General features: G+C 39.7%; 1 protein-coding gene across 6 annotated transcripts in view; it reads right to left on the reverse strand.

The window, feature by feature from the left end:
- Nucleotides 1-21816, reverse strand: part of SAMD12 (sterile alpha motif domain containing 12) — a 492602-nt gene that overhangs the window by 52161 nt on the left and 418625 nt on the right. For 5 of the 6 annotated variants that reach the window (XR_010159661.1, XM_009455826.5, XM_009455825.5 and 2 more), the window contains one exon: nucleotides 6304-14529. The exons of the other annotated variant lie outside the window; for it this stretch is intronic. Coding sequence is in view for 4 of the 5 variants with exons in the window: in XM_009455826.5 (XP_009454101.1) it covers nucleotides 14469-14529 (61 nt within the window). In the remaining variant the exon portion in view is untranslated. Of the gene's footprint in view, nucleotides 1-6303; nucleotides 14530-21816 lie in introns of those variants that run through there. 6 annotated transcript variants of the gene reach the window in all.

Consider the following 21816-nt stretch of genomic DNA (forward strand, 5'->3'; position numbering starts at 1 on the left):
ATTCCCAGGGCCTCACAAGGGAGGCACCCAATAAGTACTTGTAGAATAAATCATGACCACCTCTGCTTTTCCTGTGAGAGGAACTTTGCTGCAACTTGAAGTCCAAGTCATTGCTGGCTACATTTCTTCTTCTATCATATCTTCTTCACCAACTGAATTCTGTGCAATTCTTTAAAGTAGGAGTTCTTAAGATGAGATGGGTTCAGAAATTTCTTGAATCCACTGAAAAGGTATGCCAAGGTTTGTGCATTGGGTACATTTTTTGAAAAGAGCATGCATAGCTTTCAGCAGTGTTTTCAAAGTACCTGTGATCTTGAAGAGTTTAAGGACCAGTTAGGCAAGGGATTCATTGTCTAGCATAGTGCTTTGTGTATAGTGGGTGCTCAATACATGGATATACAGTTTAATGGTTGATATTTTTATGTTTCCCAGTCAGAAATAACTGGGTTAGCTCTGTGATATGGCCTAATAATTGAATCCCTTTAAGCCTTAATTTCTTTATGTGTGAAATGGGAACTATAATATCTTACTATTATTTTTTTTTTAATTTTAGTAGCTTTAGGGGTACAAGTGGTTTTTGGCTACCTGGATAAATTGTACTGTGGGGAAGTCTGGAATTTTAGTGTACTCATCACCCAAGTAGTGTACATTGTACCCAGTAGGGAGTTTTTCATCCCTCACCCCTCTCCTACCCTCCCGCCTTCTGAATCTCCAGTGTCCATTATACCACTCTGTATGCCTTTGCATACCCATAGCTTAGCTCTCACTTGTGAGAACATGCGATATTTGGTTTTCAATTTCTGAATTACTTCACTTAGAATAATGGCCTCCAGGGAAATGATAATATCCAACAGGATATTGTTAGAATTAAATGAGGTGATGTAAAGAATATTTGACCCATAGTAAGCACTCAATTAATGGAGCTACTGTCTTTGTTAGAGGAAATTAAATCATATTTCAGAGACCAATATCACATACTCACCAGGACTGATTCTCATTATAACAACCTTTGTTTTTCAAAATGAAATTAAAAAAAATATATAAAACCTTTAAAAAAGGATTTTATTTTCACAGAGCAGCATCATTTAATGATTTGGCAATGTAATAGAAATGAATACAAGAGGAAAACAAAGGCAGGGATGTATCTGTCGTGTCCAGGGTCAGAGATGAAGTAAACCTGACCAAACAGGAATTAGGTCTTTGAAACTCTCCCAGTCTCTTCCCTCTTCCCTCCTGCCTCCACCTCCATCACTGTGTGTATGTACCACATGTGCACACAAACACAAAAACACACTCCCAGAAATGTCATTATTTAAGAGTTAGGCAGAAGATCTTTCTGAATAATTTCTTTCTTTCTTCTTTTTCTGAGACAGAGTCTCACTCTATCACCCAGGCTGGAGTGCAGTGGCGTGATCTCTGCTCACTGCAAGCTCCGGCTCCCCGGTTCAAGCAATTCTTGTGCCTCAGCCTCTGGAGTAGCTGGGATTATAGGTACCCGCCACCATGCCTGGCTAATATTTTGTAGTTTTAGTAGAGACAGGGTTTCACCATCTTGCCCAGGCTCATCTTGAACTCCTGACCTCAGGTGATCCACCTGCCTCAGGCTCCCAAAGTGCTGGGATTACAGGCATGAGCCTGCTGAGCCTGGCTCCCTCTTTAAAATATAGTTCTGAATTCACCCTCTCTCTAATTCCCCTAATTTAATTTTTGAATAGAGTGTCATCAAAGGGAGTGTCAAGTTTGATACCATTTGTTCTTTTTTTTTTTTGAAATCTTTGAAGGGCTTCTTTTTTCCTGATTCCATTGTATCCAAGAATAATCTTTAAAGATTTTTGGCTTAACCAATAAAAAAATCAATACCTGTTTGTGTTGATGAAGTTACCAACTGTGGACCTATGTGCTTGTATCATTGCTCTAATTGTGGTCCGAATTTTTGTTTTCTTTGAAAAACTGCTTCTATAACACCTGGGAGACAAAAATATTTGTAAAATGAAAACATACCCTTTAGAATTAAGAAGGAAAGTGAACTATGGTGTATTAGAAGCTTCTAGATTTTCTAATTATCGCTTACTTTATTTTAAATAAATTTAATTTTTTATTTCAAAAGATTTTGGGGTTCAGGTGGTTTTCAATTACATGAATAAGTTATTTAGTGGTGATTTCTTGGATTCTGGTGCACCCATCAACTGAGCAGTGTAAACTGTACCCAATATGTAGTCTTTTATCCTTCACCCCCTTCTCCCTTCCCACTGAGAGTCCCCAAAGTCCATTATATATTCTTATGGCTTTGCATCCTCATAGCTTAGCTCCCACTAATAAGTGAGAACATATGATATTTGGTTTTCCATTCCTGAGTTACTTCACTCAGAATAATGGCCTCCAGCTCCATCCAAGTTGCTGCAAAATAATTATGTGCTTACTTTAAAAGCAAAGCTGAGGATAAGATTGTACAAAATTAGAACTGAACTGAAGTAGTGTGCTACAAAGGGATTACAGGAGTCCATCTATTCCAAACCCCTAATATTCCAGAAGAGAATGTTAAAATATAGAGAGATATGAGCCTTGTCCAAGGTTATGCAACTGCTCCCCCTTCTCCATCCGTGGCTGGTGAAAGGGCTGGGATGTGATAGGCTAACGGGGTTGAACATGTAGTAGCTGTTTTGTAATTATTTTCATTAATAGAAAGTGGCAGGTTTGTTTTTAGCCCACTTTTTATACCCCAGGTCTCCATCTCCCTCTCAGGGGGTCCATCTGTGGCACCACTTCTTTCCTGAGGGTCTGCACACTCGCCTGCTTGAAAGAACATTGCCATGAAGCACTGGTTGGTCTAGAACAGTATTTCCAAAAGTGTTTGTTCTATGGGCTGTAAATTGGTATTCTCTGGGGGAAAACAGTTGATGCTTGAATGAATTTTGAAAGTGCTACACTGAACAAATGTGTATGATTATTTCTTGCAAGACTTCTCAGAGCCTTTAATGTGCTAATAGGCATCCCAAGTCTCTAGGACAAGGGTAAAGTACATATATCATATTTTCAGAGCTGACTTGATTATGGAATATTCTTGCATCTCTCCCCAACCCCAACATCTGGGAATAAATGGGTATTAAGTTATCCTTCCAGAGATATTTTCATTTTAATATAGGCTACTTAAGAAGAAGTTATTAGTTGAGCTGCTTATTTCTCTTAATGTGTAAGATCTCTAAAGTCAGGAAAAATATCATTCATTTCTGAATCAACAATACTTAGACCAGTAAGGTGAACAGTTCTTGGCACACAGGACAAATGGCACAAGATCCACCTATGTTTGTTAAAACATGAAAAGATTTCAAGCCCCACAAGGCTTACTTACTGGAACTAGAATTTAAACCATCAATGGCAATCAAATTAACCTTCTGTTACCCTCCATTTTTTTTTTTTGAGTCATCAATTTCACAGCCCTGGGGCAAGAATTACTAAGAAAAATTGATAAAGAAAATTATTAAGAAAAATATAGTATTATCATATCCCTTTTTCTTCTTTTCTCACTAAAGAAAAATTCAATGTTTACTAGTTTTGTTTTAATGATTTTGAAAGGGAGAATCATGACAAGGATAGAAAAGCCGAGCTGGAGAGGCAGAAGTGGGAAAGTTATATGGAAAAGGGTTGAGATTTAGAAGGTTCTTCCTGAGAGAGAGAGAAGAGTTAAAACGGAAGGGAGCAGCTGCCTTTGGGTGGAGGATAATGAGGGTAGCATAGATGGGAAGTAGGATTTTAAGATATTTTCTGTGTAACTCATACCCACATCTCCACCCACACACTCGGTTTTGGAAGTATCACGAAGGACAAAGTAAAATCTTGCAATGCTTTCGTATGCATTCTTATTCCCCTCTTGAACTTTCCTGCAGACACTGGGCCATGGGAACCTAATAATATTTGGGTTACACTACTAAAAGGAGAGATATATGATGGAAAAATAGAACCCTGTCAACTTTTCAACTTCTCGTGAGAAAGGGAACATCATCAACTTGTGAAACAACTATATACAATTCTCATGATCTAGTCCCACTTTGTATTTCCCCAGTGCTACACAAAAATGTGATTGCAGTTGTCTTTCTTAAAGCTTGTTTTTAGTTAATTTTTCAATATTTGCACAATGTCTGTGAAAAATAAGGGAAAGCTATTTTACAGTGTACATACATCTATATGCCTTATAAATAGAAATTGGAGAAAGTATTAACAATTCTAATGATTTCATCATTAACAGAAAAAAATCTCCTCAACCAGCGCCAGCTCTTGGCAAAAAAGATCAATAGGAAACTAAAATGCATTTAAGGATTTCTCTAGCACAAGATAACCAGCACTGCACTTCACGTTTGCTAGGTCTCACAAAAAAGATTTTATAAGATTCCGAATAATCTTAGGTTGAAAAATTATTTTGGTGGTCTCAAATGAACTTCTCACAGACATCACTGTCTTTGATCAAAATATAGCTACAATGTTTACCCCAGGCATCATGAGTTACCCAAATGCTGAGATGACAGGAAGGCTTTTCTTTGTATTGGCAAAGTGATATATAGGAGAATCTGCCTACTCCTTGTTTGGGGAGAACATGTTAACTAAAGCTTTCACGTACCTCAGAAAACACATCTGGTGTAGTCTTTATTACTATGAGTTGATTTGTTTAATGAAGTGTTTGCAGAGGTTGCTAGGCTCAGTAGGCAGAAGGAATATAAGCCAGAAAAAACATGGCACCAAGTTTAATTCAGTTCACCTAACATTTGTTGAGCAACCATGATGTTGAGCAACTATGATGTTGAGCAATTATAATGTGCCAAGAGATGGGGATACAAAGACAGATAACTGCTCTACCCTAAAAAGAAGGAAGGAGAAGGGTAAATGGGTTGGAAGAGAGAGAGAGAGAGAGAGGAAGAGAGAGAGAGAGAGAGATGGGAGAGAAAAAGGGAGGGCAAAGGAGATGAGATAGAGGAAGAGAAAGGCACGTGCAGAAAGGTTTTAAGACAAGCCTACAAAAGAGAGAGGTAAGTTAAAGGCAGAGGACTAACAAAGGAAGAAAATCATAAGAGAAAGAGACAGGAAGAGAAGAAATAGTTAGAAATGATCCCAAAAGGTTAAGACAAAGAGAATATTTTGTTTGGGGGCTCTGGCTTTACCATCTTCTAAAAAGGTTAACTGACAAAAAGGTGGCTCCATTTTCCAAGTTCAAAATCTTTTAAGTAGAGGAAGTAGGAGAAAATTGTGCTTTTAGGGTTGCAAGGTATATCAAAAGATTTGGAAGATTTATACGTGGAGTCAGTAAGCTAACCTAAAAGGTTATCACAGGTTTTACTTTTGGAAACCTTTCTCAGAAAACCAAACAAACACTAGATTTACAGTAAGCATGTAATAAAAAAGGCAATGGGTGTCTCCTTTCTTTTTTATGTAGTTTATAAGTGCTTTTTCCTTTCTGGGAAAGAAGTGTTTCTCCTGTACTGGTTGAGGCAATTCATCATATTCAGTAAAGTGAGAGTGTCTATAAGTACTCATTATGATGTCTCCTTGACAAAAGGAAGGGTGAAAATGGTAGTTTAGAGCAGGAAAACGGTCAATTTTTTATATTTGGTGTATCATATTATTCAGGGGATTTTTTTTTTTAAGTTTGAGAAAAATGGCCCTTTAACAATACATGGAGGTGTGTGGAGGGTATTGCGGATGTTTGCCGCACTAGAGGCTGGCTATGCCAAATCTGTCTGGAAGCACTGGTTTCTAATCCGAGTCTCTTGGGCAGATGTTATTTGAAGGTCAGCCTTTCTATTGATAAAATACAGATAGCTTACATCTTAGAGAGATGGAGCAGGAGGTGCTGGGAAATACCATCAATCATACTGTTATTAGCACATAAGACTCTCTGGGGTGAGAGGAAATCGGTGGGCCAAGATCTGTTGTCCCATCTCTTCCTAGTGTGTTTACCATGTCTGAGGGATGAAGAGAATTGCATCTATCGTCCAGCTGTGCTCGACACTAAAGAGTTCACCAGTCATTGCAATTATGCTGGTGGGATTTGGTGCTGGGGGAATTCTGTGTGCTGGGAGCCATAGGGAGGCCATCAATTCATTTCACATATATTATTTCTCTAAGAAACACAGCATAATTGAGGACAATTTTCCACCATGAATTGCATCATTAGCTAACACAGGGAAAGTGAAATGCTGTTAACTTTTCTTTTTCTTCTGCAAGCTGATGAGCTGAAGAAAATAGAAAAGTTTAATGTAATTTTTTCCAAGGATATATGTTGAAAATCAGAATCAAAACGCTTTTACACGATAATAGAAATCCCACATTTTAATACATTGCCATGCACATAAGGAGTCAAGTAATGCTGAATACAAAATAGTCAAATATACAAAATGATAAAGCAGATTTTCCAGCCTGATAGAGATCATGCTCACAGATACAAGGGAGGCAAACATCTGTACAGTTTCATTTTTATCCATTTTATAAGAGTCATGCCCCCCTCAACTCTTTTTGAGGACAAGTAGAAACAGAAGGAAACATAAGAATATACAAAGGAGACCCAAAGGGAATTGGCAAGTTGATAGCTGCTGAAGATATGGAAATCGGTGGTTCAAAATTGTGGTACACAATAATTCTTATGTTTAGAGAAAAAAAGGTTCTAAACATCTTATGCCCTGGAAGCCAGGAAACTAAAGTGGATATCCAACAGAAAAGGCACTCTTGTTTTACCACATAACTTGATTGCCTCCTCCTAAGTCTAGTCCTGGGAGTTTTTCTAGGATGCACAGAGGAAAAAAAAAAAAAGAAAGAAAGAAAAACCCAACAGTTGTGGGAAATGAATACAGGTAATACTTATGTAATTAAACACTCTTGGGAGACCAACAGAATTAAGACTGCTGGTTTAACTACTCACTTAAGGAAGTTATAAAAATGTCAACCATCTACCTAGGCTTCTGTGTTCTGACATGTGCTTTTTAGCCATGTTTGTTAGTGTCTGTGAAGGAATGAATCATTTTTTTAATCAGATTCTCCCCCATCCTCCCTTCTCATACTCTATAAAGAGCACTGCTCTTATGTTCAATTCACATTGTGTAATTTTTCTTCCTCTTTCTTTCCTAGAACAAACACCAATTTGCAGTAGTTCATCAAAAAAGTTTGATGTGGCTGTCTGCTTCCTGTGCCTCTCAGTTTGGCACCTCCACACTCTGACGGGTCTTCTCCAACCTGGGATTGGCAGTCTTCACCTTGGTAGATCATGGAGCTCTAAATCTTTGGGAGGTGAAGAAGTGGAAATAAATGGACACCTGGGCTGTGGACTCTGCAGACTAGCCTCATATATTAGAAAAAGTGTGTGTGTGTGTGTGTGCGCGCGTGTGAGTAAAATGCTGATTGTTACTTCTTCATCATTCTGTTTCCTTTGTAAATCCCAGAATGGAGGCTCAGAAATAACAGCTCTACAGAGAAAGCCTCAAGTAAGGGAAAGGAATCATTGAATAAAGCCTGCAGCCCAGATCGGCACTCTAATTACACATAAGGGATATTGGAGGCACAGTATAGCTTCTTCCCTTAGCTCATTTTAGCCTCCCAACAACCCCATCTGCTAAGGAGGGACAGAGAGCACCCCATACTGAAGAGCAGTGGCCCAGAGAGACTGGGCTATTTCTATTAGTCTAGCATTCTTGAATTCAAAACATTTTCTTCCTTTTTATCAGAGCAGTGTCAATCTCCACAAAGTTCTAAGAATAACTCAAGTATATAAACCACAACAGATCGATATTTTCTTTTCTCAGGTGCTTTTTACTGTTAATATTAAATTTTGTTACAAGATTGATCTTTTCTAAAATTTTGTGCAAAGCTATTTAATTTAGTGCCTAATGATATTAAATAATTACATTAACTGAAACTACAATAGTATGATTTAATGATACAAGAGTTTCAGTGGAATTAGTTTCCAAATATTTGTGCTGGCTTGACTTTTCAGCAGACTGGTTCCTTCTGTCCCAGTCATGACTGCGACACACAGTACAAAGTCAAGAGCCTGGTATTATTCAGCTCTCTGCAATGTGAGCTTCTTTTACTAGTTAAACCATGGTCTTCTCAGACATGGCCTTGTAAGGACAACATCTTTCTATTGGTGGAAGAAAGGTGGTGGTGGAGAAACCATTCAGAGCCCCAGAGAGCCCTAAAATTGCCTACGAGCATGAGTTTAAGCAAATAGAACCCCTTTTACCCCCAGTGAGGGCCAACACCCACCAAAGAGGCCTCCCTTTCTGGTGATCTGAGGTGGGAATTGAATAAAACTAAAAAAGACAAGGGTTTCAGCATTCAAACATGAATTTCCTCCCCCACTCTACATTCATCTTTAAGGTTTCCATCTGCAACCGAAGGCCTTTTTGATGTGAAAAAGAACTGGGTCAGGCACTTCGAAACCTCTGCAGCAGCTGGTATGTGGGAAAACATAACCTTGGTCCTCTCTCAAATGCACTGTATGGTATCTGGACATAGGCATTGTCAAAAGTAGACATAGAGCCAGCAGGCAGTTCCCAACGTTAACACGCTAAATGCACTAAATTGTGGTTGAAAAAAAATACTGGAGATTATATATATATATATATATATATATATATATATAGAGAGAGAGAGAGAGAGAGAGAGAGAGAGAGAGAGAGAGAGAGAGAAAAGTAGAACTGATTTAGGGATCATAGAATCAAGGACCACAGGCATGCTCAAACTCAAATCATATTTTTGGAATTATACTTGGATAGGAAGTCTCTATAGAGTTTAGAAAGATAACTTCATGGCATTTGTGCTATTTTAGAGGCCAGGCTAACTCCTCTGAGAAGATGGGAGAAGACCATGATCAGTTTGTGGAATAGGACAGGACCAACCCTGAGGTGCCTGGGGCATTTCAGCCAGCAAATTTTTCTATGAAGTTATCTTCAAGATCAGTTATCCTACCCTAAGTGAAAGCATGATCTAGTAAGAGTCTCCTGTTTTGAATTTTTTTTAGCATTACATATTTGGATATATTTTTACAGAATTTGGGCCGTGGCGGTGATTAAATGCAATCATATTACAGATCTGTTTGCTCTCATGCATCCACTCAGTCTAGACTTCTACATTTGGTAGATGTGTCTGTGCTAATGTGGCAAAAGCCATATGAAACCAACCATTTATTTCTCTTGATCCAAATGACTGAATTTTAAAAGGTTATAAACAATGTGGAAGGCAACCAGCAGAGTCTTCAGTGTTTTAATTGTTTGAGGTATTAGTATCTCCAGTGTTGGATTAATTTAATAGCCTCCTTCCTTGAGGTTCACATCAGTAGGGCTGTTATTAATACTCTGCACATGAGGCAAAAAGGCCTGGGCTTAAGAGCCTTTCTAAGGCTTCTCAAAATATCTGAGGTTTGGAAAACAACAATGCAACAAATAACTAAACAAACAAACAAACAAACAAACAAAAAACCTCCCAAACCACTGGCTCCAATTTATGAAAATTGAAAAGAATTTATGAAAATTGAAAAGAATATTAAATTATGAAAATAATTTTGTATGATCAGAAATAATGTCTAAATATCTATGACACTTATGTCAACCAGCCAATGGTAATTCAACACAAGTCATATGGTTACTTTTACATTACATTAAGTATATGCTGTTGGTGCCTTCTTGTGCTTGATATAATTGTAGGAGGAAAGCTCTGAAGGAAGAGTGCTTGGAGTGCATCAGGGTTTTTAAATAGCCTTACGTGGCAAACTGAACTTCAGTTTTATGACATCTTTGGCATCCATTTTCTGCTGTTCCATGGAAGTCATGTCTCAGTCATTTTGCCATTAGGCAGGAAGTATAAAACTAGCCCTATGCCTGATGGCAGTTCCCTTTTACATTTGTTGCTGGTAAATTTCACCTGAAAAAATTTAGATTTTAGAAACAGTGCTTGCTCTCACCCAGAATTTTCCCTGTGGAGCTAAGGTGATGGCCAGAAGGCCATCAGTACTGTTACTGTCCTTTTAGCTATTTTCCCCAAATGAGAAGCATCTATTTTGTTCTTTACATTAAGGTGTGGTAGAACTTTCCTGTGCACTTGGCCAACTTTTCCTTAAGTTTCCCGCTTTCAAAAGAATGCTCTCTGTCTTCCCAAAAGCCACCATAGCAAAATAATGGAAACAAGGCTCTCTTTTACCTTGAAGCTATGCAGTGGTGCCAGGAATCACGTGCGTTGATAAACCAGAATTCATAGGATAATTTTCTGGATTCAGGATTAGATTCAGATCTAAAAAGACTAAGGAGCAGGATCTGCCTCTGAAATAGAGTCCTTAGTGGTGCCTGGAGTAGAAACATCTCCTGGCCTGTCCTCCTTCCTGATCTCAGGGCTGCACTGGGATTAATTAATCTTCCAGATGACTGGTCAGCGTTATTAATCCCTACCTCACTGCTTTTTGGGCAACAAGTTTTCACCAAGATCAAGCTTAAGAAGAAATATTAGGACTGGGGAAAAAAGGTAACGAATATACTTTTTGTTGAGTTCTTTATAGAATTCTTGAAAACTACCCACAGCGTCATGTTAAAAGAAGAGAGATGAAAGAAAAAAATCCCCGCAAAAAACAAAAAAGTGCAGTGGAGGGGGCTGTGGGAGGGGTGAATAAAAACAGCCTTAAAGCAATAAAGGAATTTGTGTCATTTTCAAAGATTAGATTTTTAAAAAGAGTCTAAGACGATTGACAAGTCTAGTTGTCAAGTAACAAAATTATTCTGAAGAATGTAGAGGAAAACATCACAAAGAACAAAACTGCTCATGTACTAGAAAGAGGAGGTTTTGATGAAAGTAAAGTGCCAAGGGGGGCATTAAAAACTTCACTTCCTTGAGACTTTTGTTGTTCCTATCCAAAATCAATTATGTGACATTTGCAGACAAAGAAAGCATTTGCAAGTAACAAGGGGGATCCATCAGAAGTTTTTATCCTTAGTTGGTATTCTCACGAACAGCTGATACGGCTTTTCTCCTTGAATGTTAAAAATGGCAGAATTTCCTCAGGACTAAGGACCGTTAGCCTCTTTCTGAGCAACTGCGAAGTGACTCTGGAGAGATTTCTGGCTTGTTTGCCAGGATTCCGGAGGTAGAAGTGAAATCTGCGGGTGCACACCTCACAGAGCCTGAGCAAGGATTTGAAGGTACGCCACTACCCGCAAAGAAAGTTGATAGGATCTCTCTTCCCCTAGGTACGTCTCAAACTATTGAAGTAATTTGCTTTTCACACTAGCAGGACTGGCAATGCTCTGCATATTCAGTTCTGGAGTGGAAATAAGCGAATCCCCTTGGCAGCACGGAAAGTCTCATAATTATTCATTTCTGTTCATTCCCAAGAGTGCCTTTCCTGCACAAGTCTGGGTGTCAGCCTTTTAATAAAGGTGTAGCACAGGTGTAGGTAAAAGGAAAAGTCAAGCATCAACAGTTTACAGTCCTTAGACATAAAAATATGTATCCTTTACTTCCCCACCTCTTGCTTCCTACCAAACAAAACTCACCACAACTATTTCTGGATTTCTAGGAGGTAACATTCCGTACATGCATCTTGGGAAGAAAGTACAGCACAGTTGAAGTTAACCGTGGGAGATCACAGAGGACCACCACATAATAAAGAAGCCAAAGCCTGCGAATGAAGTCATTCCTCTTTTTTGCTGGTTTAGCTCTTGACTGCTTGGATTTTATGCCACCAGGTTTCCAAACTATCCCCCACAATGATTTCAAACAGAGGTTGACAGTTTGGAAAAGAATAGTAGTTCATATGCAAATATGGAATATGTGCCAGGCATTAAGGCATTTTTAGAGATACAGTCTTCAATGGGGCTCTTTAATGGTCTTCATTTTGCCTTCTCCTAGGTCCCTCTTCACCCAACATCTTTCAGTAATTTCACAGCGTTCCTTTGGCTTAAAAAAACAAACAAACAAACTAGGAAACTCTACTTATTGAATTGTTCAGAATATTTTGCAAAGGCCAAAGTAAGTAACAATGAACCACCATCATTTAGTGAACATTTGCACTACAAAGCATGTCCAGTTTTCCAAGAGAGTCAGCAGTAGTCTCACAATGTCCTTGGCTAAATCTTAATTCCCAGTTACAATATCTCAGCACCTGGCAGTTCTTAGGCTTCATCAGACTCAACTGTGTGTCCCCTGGATGAGTTATAGAATTGGAGTGTTAGATAATCCAGCGTAGTGGTGAATGGTTGTGCCTATATAAAGAAAGGGAATATAGGTAGCCAGGGTGGATATCAAGGAAAAGCAACCGAATGCTGCTTTGGGGAGCTCCAACCAGCTCAGTCTAGGCCCTGGAAGAGTTGGCTGTATCTGAAAGGTGCAAATATGTGGCCTGATGCAGTTTACCATCTGTCACTCTGCTGCCTCCTCCCTGAGGATCCGTCTGCTGCCATGTTCTTCTTCCTAGGTTACTCTGGCAGAATGGAGAATGCTGGCTGAATTATGTTTTCATTGTGGAAATGGTGGGGTGGTGATAATGTTTGGGAGGAGGAGATACAGTTTCATAAGGGCAGGTGGGGAGTCTGCTTTGTGGACTGTTGTTGCCCAAGCACAATGCTTGGCACATAGTAGCTGCTCAACAAATGCTTGCTGAATAAAGGAAGGAATGAAAGGAAGAAGAAGACCTGCTATTAGAACTGAACCACATGAGATGGGCAGTGGAGACTGGAATATTGTGTCCAAGGGTGTTGGCAGCTGGAGTTTGGCCTCCTAATTATAGATGTGAAGAGAATTATGGTCTGCAGAGGGCCTGGCAGTCCTGGTGCTGACCTGCCGAAGGGCCAGATCTTGGTGGTGACTGCAACTTCTCTGAGTTCCTTGTTGGAAGCCCCCTTCTCTGGCTCTGCAGCCTGCCAGGCTTGTGGTGAGTCATCCTGCTGCTGACTCATTTGGACCTTCCTCCCTTTCCGTCAGGTTTCCAAATCTCAGGCGGGGGTGGTTTCCAATGGGCTGTGTATTTCCTGAGACCCTGAGCGGAGGCAGACAATGCTTATGTATCTGGAGACACCCTAAAACACCAAGCTTGCTTGCGTTGGAAGTCTTCCAGAACTGGTTACCCATATTTTAAAGCAAAGCCTCTGATGCCCGTCAGTCCCAGGCTGGGACAGTGGGCACACAGAACATACTTTGCTGAGCTTTCCATTCAACCAACTTGATATTTTCAGGAAAAAACATGCTACAGTGTTATGTAGCAAGTCAATATGAACATGTCTCTAATGCTCAAAGACAAGCAACAACTAAGTTGACTGGTTTCCCAGGACTGTGCTTTGTCGTAAGACATAGTTAAAAAAAAAAATTAGTCACAGGCATAATCCCAGAAAGGATTAACAAGGGACTAGTAGGTTCTACACTAAGTAAGGAACCTAGTATAGGACTTGACCCTTTTCCTTCTCTAGGCACATAGTGGGGTCACTTGATGTTTCTCTCTTGAGAGAATGGCGATTTCAACTTGACTTAGAATTTTTTCTGAAGTGTTAACGTCAGACCACACAAAAGAATTGCATTCTGTTGCCCTTACCATCCATCCACCATGGTCTTTGATTAAAAGAATACCATCCCCTTTTTTCCCTTGGAGGAACTCCTCCCTTGGAGGAGCCAAATAGAAGCCTCCTGTATTTGAGTACCTGTATGTTCATGTGGTCAATAGTGCCTGTGAACAAAGAAGCAAGCTAAGATATCACCATCACTGGACCCCCTTCTTCTTCCCTTTGGTGCTAGAAGTAAACCAGTTGTTCAATAAAGTATCTGGAGGTGAAGTCTAACAGTATTGTGGCCATATTTACATCAACCTACCACAAACAACTGGGGATATGCGAGTAGTGGAGTTTGTCTTGGACAGTCTGAGCCAGAAAAAAAAACCACCAAGATTTATAAAAATAAAAAGAAAATACTTGATTTCTCACATGTGCTGAATGTGCTGATTCATCTTGGTGTAGTGTTCTCATATAAAGTGCTTAAGAGTTGGACAGTATACCTTTAGACATCATAACTAACATAATCGAGACGTGTTTACATTCCTACCAGGGCATAATATTGTGAACACTTCCACTGAGATTGCAGAATTGCTGTAATTTTTTTTTTCTAAAACATCATGCCATCTGCACACATAATAAAATAATCCAGTAGTTGCCATGCTAAAACAGGACTTCTAGTGAAGGGCACAGATAGCTCCCCAAAGGGAACTTGAGTTATGCACAGTGATGAAAACTGGAAGCAATTTTCCAGCTAATGGTCTGCCAATGACCACTTGGAATGAGTTGGCATTATATTATGCACCTCATTTTAAATCCACAGCAAAGTAAGATTTTTCCAAAACCCATAATCTTGACTGAATGGGTGTTTTTTTCAGTTAATCCAGTTAATCTGTCCACGATCCAAGGATATCTTCTTGCAGTGCCATGGGTTAGTCTTTCTGTGAGGAACAGGCCACGTTCATATCAACTGGCAGGACAGCAGCTTGGAAGGCTAACCGTGTTTATGGAGAACCCTCGGATGATGCTGCAAGAAGAAAAAGGGGGAAATATGGTAAGTTCTTTCCTTTATGTTTCCAGGCACTGATATGTAGCAATTATCTTATTCAAACAAACCCTAACACCCTTAGGCCAAAGAGAAAGCTCTAGTCAGAATAATGGTTACTCAATGCCAGGATGGATTTACAGTGGCTTATATTCATGAAATTTTTTTTTCTACCATTTGGCAAGGCATGGAAGACACCCAACTGAGAAATAAGTGAAGCTGCCTGGAAGGGAGGGCAAAAACAGATCTCTGGAATTGGCATCCAGCCCTATGACGGGGCTGCAGTTTGGGAAACCATTTCATGTATTATGAAGGTTCATGCATTTGCTTGGTCTGGTGCAAGGTAAGATTGGGGATGGTGTGAAGCATTTTATTGTGGGAGAGAGATGGGGGCTTCATTTATTGGAAAGATTTCTTGGGATGAAATCTAGAAAAAAAATATCGGAAGCGGAATGGCTGGAGCTCTTGAGTTTGCTAGTTGCGAAGTCAGATTGGCTGGGAAGGTTAGAGACTAAATAGAGAAAGTCATTAAAATCGGACCAGAGATTAAACTAATTGAATTGCAACCCTGCTTTTGGGCTTGGGAGTGCTAGTATAAAAATATTAATGTATTTTCCTGAGTGTTCTAATTTAAATTGTCTAAAGTTCCCGTTATTTTATTAGGGTACTCCCTACAGTTCCTTATACATAGGTCTTCAAGAATTATTATATGAGTACAATGGAATGTTTTGCTCAGAAAATATCAGTATTAGTTTCTAATACACAAAACTCTCAGACAATGGGAGAGAAGCACAGCAGGTATTCTTGATGCAAAAGAAAAAAAAATCTACCTCAGTTTTCAAACCTGGCTCTCAAATCTAACTAACTGGCTTTTCAAAACATGACAGAATGCACTATTTGTAAGCAAGTGTTTGATTAACATTTGCTATTTTTGAGAAAATGAAAAAATAAAAGGTACTATGTAAGTGTATTAAATATCAAATAATAATACTTCTGATAGGTTGTATTGAAAGCAGAATACTATTATTGTTGATGGCATTGTCAACTGGAAAAATAATGTCAATTTATTCAAAAATTATTAAAAATGCATATGCCTAAATGTAGTAATTCCATTCCTAGGAGTATATCCTAAGGAAATAATCTGAAAAAAAGAAAGAAGCTATATGCACAAATAGGTAAACTAGAGGTTATTTATCACAGAGGAAAAATTGGAAGCAACCACTCTCTTATTGTTGAAGATTTAGGTTAAGTAAATTATGGTACATTAACAAGATGGATAATTACATGGCCATTAAAATAATACTAATTATGATGATTATGATTATGTAGCAACATGGAAACAGTTATGATATACTACAATCTAAAGCTTATATATATGCATAGAAGAGAACTGTATGTGAAAATGAAGGCCCTAGAATTTTTATTACTGTCATCATAGTATTTTGCAAAACAACAACAAAAATTAGGCTCACAGGGTTGCAGGATTGCCCCATGACTAACTAAAGCATCATGATTGTTTTCACTCACTAATACTATCTTGAAAATAAATACTTTGTAATTTCATTAAGAGAAACACTTCAGTATTTTGAAAGGGGGATAAACACCAATGTGCATAAGATCCTGTCCAGGTTGACCTGCTAGGAGGGCAGTACAGCCTGAAAGAACAACATTGATTTCTAGGAACTTGACACAGTGTACCATCCTTGAGACTTGGCTAAAATCAGATCCAGAAAATGTGTGACCTTGGAAAATAATGAATAACCTATAAAATACAATTTTAAAAAAGAATAATGATAATAAAGAGTAAGCCCTAATTAATTATTATACTTTGGAACCTGAGTCATGAGTTGATAACTAGGTTTATCATAGTTACTGCTTCTTTAAATAACCATGTTTCCTACCATGGTCTCTGGTAGCTGAGAGAAAGCAGATATGTCTAATCTTAGGATATTAAAAAAGCACTTATAACCACGGATGTAAGCGGAGTGCGGTACACTTTAGAGCACTTTCCCTTATGGTTGCCTAATCCTCTTCTCAGGATATGTAGAATTATTCCCATTTTATAGATTAGGAAATTGAAGCCCAGAAGTATTATTAACCCAAGGTCACACAGCTAGTAAGGATCAAAGCTATATCCAAATGATATGGTTTGGCTGTGTCCCCACCCAAATCTTATCTTGAACTGCAGCTCCCATAATTCCCACGAGTTGTGGGGAGAACCCGATGGGAGATAATTGAATCATGGGGGCAGTTTCCCCCATATTGTTCTCGTGGTAGTGAATAAGTCTCATGAGATCTGATGGTTTTATAACAGGTTTCCCCTTTTCCTTGGCTCCCATTCTCTCTTGCCTGCCCCCATGTAAGATGTGACTTTCACCTTCTGCTATGATTGTGAAGCCTCCCCAGCCACGTGGAACTGTGAGTCAATTAAACCTCTTTTTCTTTATAATTTACCCAGTCTGGTATGTCTTTATCAGCAGCACGACAACAAACCAATACACCAGACTTAGGTGTGTCCCCCTCTAGTGACATACAGGAGTGATAGGGAGGAACATAGAAATATTCTGAGCCTTTCCCATCCCATCTTCTGAGTAGGCTCCCATGTTTATCCACAAGCCCAATAAGCACGATGAAGGGCCCTATTAGAGTACCAAAAAAAAAAAAAAAAAATCAGAGGCTAAAATGAATTTATATTAGAGCAACAAGATACTCCTGCAAGATATAAATATAAATAGAACTAGAAGCCAGAGAGAGACAAGTTGAAGGTTTAGAGGGTGACATAGGAGGTTTGGGACAGTGGTGGCCACAATGAGTGGGGCATTGGGAAAAGGGATGGCCAAAGAAAAGAGTGTGCTATGGCAGAGGAGTGTCATCTTTGAAATCTTTCCATGGTAGTCAGTGATCCTTCATTGCTCTTTGCTGTTTTTGCAGTTAGTATTGTGTTCCTTTTGAATGGGTCACCATGCTGAGATGGACTTAATGTGAGGACAAGAGGTCCCCATTTACTCAGGCTGTATGTGTAAGACACGTGGTGAAAGTAGGCCTTGAACCTTAGTCTTTCTTCTTCCTATTATTATTTTTTGGAGACAGGGTCTAGCTCTCGTCAACCAGGCTGGGGTGCAGTGGCAACATCACGGCTCATTGTAGCCTCGACCTCCCAGGCTCAAGTGATCCCCTCACTTCTCAGCCTTCCTGGGACCACAGGCGTGGCGTGCACCACTACACCCAGCTACACACACCTGGACCCTTGAACCTTAATCTTTCTATCACATCTGTATAGTGATGGGTTCTGCCATCATCACTTTGCTAGAGACTTATCTGCAACAGGAATCATGTCTTCGGGTACATAAATCTACATGAGGTCAAAATGCAAAATGGCAGTTTGCATTAGGCGGCCCTGGCTCTGAAAAGGGGGAAACATGTGGTCCTTGATATACAACGCTCTTTGGGCTCCATCCCCTGTGCTTCAGCCATCCCAGCCTCCTTCTGGCTCTGCATATGTGTGGGGTTGTTCCTGGTCTTGCTGATCCTTTCTTTTTCCCAGGGTGTCTTCTTTATATACCCTCTAGCATTAGTGAACACCAACCCCTCCCTCTTTCACAACCACCTAGAGCGTCACTTCCTTTATGAAGTATTCTTTCCTTCTAGACACAGCTAACAACTCTCTCCTGTGTGCGAGTGTGGCATCTCAAATTTTTACCAAAAAACCCACAATGAACACTTCAGTTTAATGTATCCATCATTCCTCTTAATTTTTTTGTGGGTGATGCCATGTCTTATTGTTGTGTATTCTCCTAATGCAATGTGCAGTGTCAGGTGTACAGAAAGTGCTTATTAAATAGTTGTAAAGTTAATAAAGAAAGGAATGATGTTGGAGGAGAATCTTTGTTTCTCTGTTTAATTCAGTAACTAATGTTGCATGAGATTCAATCCTGGTCTGCATGTGGAGAGTGGGATTGCTCTGGTTTTTTTCTCTGCTTTATCAACTACTTACTCAAGGAAGATGTACATCCTGGGGGCTGTCCATGTATGGATTTTGCAGCTAACAAATAGTAAAAGGCTCTTTTTCAAACCTCTGTTTGATGGACCACCATTACTATTAATAGTTTAGACATTCTTGGAATTATTGGAATCAAGAATTCTTGGAATCAATTCTTGGAATCAATCATCATATTTAGCCCTATGGCTTCAGAGTCTGGGATGAGGAGGGAAGCACTGGAGTCCAGTGGTCAGGATCATGGGCTCTGGCAGATATGGGTTCACATCCTAGGCTCACTACTTCCTAGCTATGTGATGTTGAACACATGAATTTTTCCCAAGCTCATTTTCTTCACCTTTAAAATGGCAGTCATAATTCCTGCCTCACCAGGCTGCTGTGATGTTAAAAAGGGCTCATAGGAAAAGCATTTTGCATGGTGTTTAGTAAATAGTAAATAACTAAGTGATAGCTACTATTGTTTTATTATTATTATCATGAATTCCTAAAATTCCTTGGAGAAATCAAAGTCAAAGCTCTAACGCTAAGTATCAGTGTTTTAATGCTAAATGTCAATGTTCTAATGCTATAGCTGGGGGCCAGGAAAAGAAACAAAATACCCAGAGGTCAAGCCTTTGCAACTCCCAGGAGGCAGATAACTGTCTTCCTGCTTGCCAAGGCCACTTTGGGCACACTCTGGCTCCTGCTCTCTCCCAGATTAGCGCAGCCCTTAACAGACAGTTCCATGAGAAAGGGAGTCTGAAACACTTCAAAGGCAGGAAGTGACTGGCCCAGGAGGCAGTGGCCAGCTTGGCAAAAGGTTCAATAACAGATCTGGGATGGATTATGTCCCGCCCCACCTTTCCTAACTCCAGCGCACAGGGCTGAAGGATTGTTGTGTGTGGAGAAGAAGAAAAGATATTATATCCAGGCAGCCCCACATCTCATGGGCCCAAGGGGGAAATAAGACATCATCCTTTAAAAGGGCTGTTTAGTGTCTTCCCTTCAGAAAGAAGGGTCCATATCTTCTATCTGAAAGTGTCTTTCGTGTAATGAGTTCAAGGCCTTTGGGGGTGTGTCTGAACTGCAACTTCAATGTGGGACAATTTATATCTGGTGTGAAATGCACATTCCAAAAAAGTGAGATCCATGGGTGCCCCAGCAAAATAGCCAATAAGCAGAGCTCACATTTATGGAACGACTACAATATGCCTACAAAGGTTTTATAGGCAGTTACTCATTGAATCTGTACTGCCATTTTTGAGGTTTGGATTCATTATTCCTGTAATTCACACAGAGAAAATGACAGCAGGGTCGTTAGCTGTCACAGCTACAGTGCTAGAATGCATAGAGCTGAGACTAGAACCCAGATCTGTTCTCACAACAGTGCTTTCCTGACTCAATAAGAAATGTTTGTTGGGAAAAGAAATTCTCCAACAAGAATGGAGGAGAGAAATCAAGTAACTGTGTTTGCATAAAAGAATTCTCATCAAACATGAATCCTATACATGGAGTGCCATAAATAAGAGGTTTGACCCAGAGAAAGCCAGCACATTTTTATTTTAACAGTCTTAAGATTTTTCCTATGTTTAGAGCAGTGGTTCTCAACTGGGTATAATTTTGCCCCCTACAGCACAATTGGCAATGTCTGGAGACACTGGTGGTAACAACTTGTGTGTGTGTGTATGTGTATGTGTGTGTGTGTGTGTCGGGGGAGAGGCAGGTACTACTGGCATCTAATGGGTAGAAACCCATTAAACTGCTGAACATTTTAGAATGTATAGGACAGCCCTCACAACAGAAAATTATCTGGCTCAAAATGTCAGTGGTACTGAGGTTGGTTTGGAAGATACAGGTCCTTGTTTCTATTTTCTTTTCTTTTTTTTTATTCTTTTTTTATTATTATTATACTTTAAGTTCTAGGGTACATGTGCAGGTTTGTTACATATGTATACATGTGCTATGTTGGTGTGCTGCACCTATTAACTCTTCATTTACATTAGGTATATCTCCTAATGCTATCCCTCTCCCCTCCCCCCACCCCACGACAGGCCCCGGTGTGTGATGTTCCCCTTCCTGTGTCCAAGTGTTCTCATTGTTCAATTCCCACCTATGAGTGAGAACATGCGGTGTTTGGTTTTTTGTCCTTGCGATAGTTTGCTGAGAATAATAGTTTCCAGCTTCATCCATGTCCCTACAAAGGACATGAACTCATCCTTTTTTTTTTTTGTTTGTTTCTATTTTCTACTCCTGGTTGTGAGCCAAATATATCACTCCCAAAATAGGCCAAGATAAAAACCAACATAAGTGTGCCTCGTGTATGTACAGGAAATAAGGCTAATTTCAAACCTCACTCCCCTCTTCTTCTCATCATTTGCTCATTTTATGTGATTTTATATTCAATGTAATCAAAACCTCTAATATTAAATCATTTCTAACTTTTAGAACCCTCACAGGCATTACCATTATAAGAATCAAGATTGGATGATTTAGAGAGGTATGCTTAATTAATTAATTAATTAATATGTATGGGAGAGGTAAAAGATAAAAGAAGGACAAAGGATTTATGTGGCCATAAAGCTAAACTTTGCTTCTAGTCTATGGTGGGAGAAATCATATGTATTCTCAGCAGCGCTGGTCCCATGTCTGCCACTCTCTGCCCCACAAGAATTTGACGAAGGGAAGCGGGATCGGGAGGGGGAGTTGCCCACTGAGAGTATGATTAAGGAATCAACCCTCTGACCGCATGAAGATGAAGGTCAGAATCTCCAAAGAGGCCGGACATGGTGGCTCATGCCTGTAATCCCAGCACTTTGGGAGGCCGAGCCGGGCAGATCACGAGGTCAGGAGATCGAGACCATCCTGGCTAACATGGTGAAACCCCATCTCCACTAAAAATACAAAAAATTAGCTAGGCGTGGCGGCTGGCACCTGTGGTCCCAGCTATGCAGGAGGCTGAGGCAGAAGAATGGTGTGAACCTGGGAGGCGGGGCTTGCAATGAGCCGAGATTGCGTCACTGCACTCCAGCCTAGGCGACAGAGCGAGACTCTGTCTCAAAAAAAGAAAAAAAGAAAAAAATATAATAAAAGAATCTCCAACGAGATTGGTATCAGGATGACAGAGAACTTGGGTTAAGTGTAATAAAACAGAGATGCATACATACTAACTGGTAACTTCCCATTATCGTTAGTAAACTGGAAAGCACAATAAGTCTGTGATGGTTAATTTTATGTGTGAACTTGATTGGGCCACTGGGTGTCCAGATATTTGGTTAAACATTATTCTGGGTTTG

The sequence above is a fragment of the Pan troglodytes genome, chromosome 7 (genome assembly GCF_028858775.2).
Source record: "Pan troglodytes isolate AG18354 chromosome 7, NHGRI_mPanTro3-v2.0_pri, whole genome shotgun sequence".
Classification (NCBI taxonomy): domain Eukaryota; kingdom Metazoa; phylum Chordata; class Mammalia; order Primates; family Hominidae; genus Pan; species Pan troglodytes.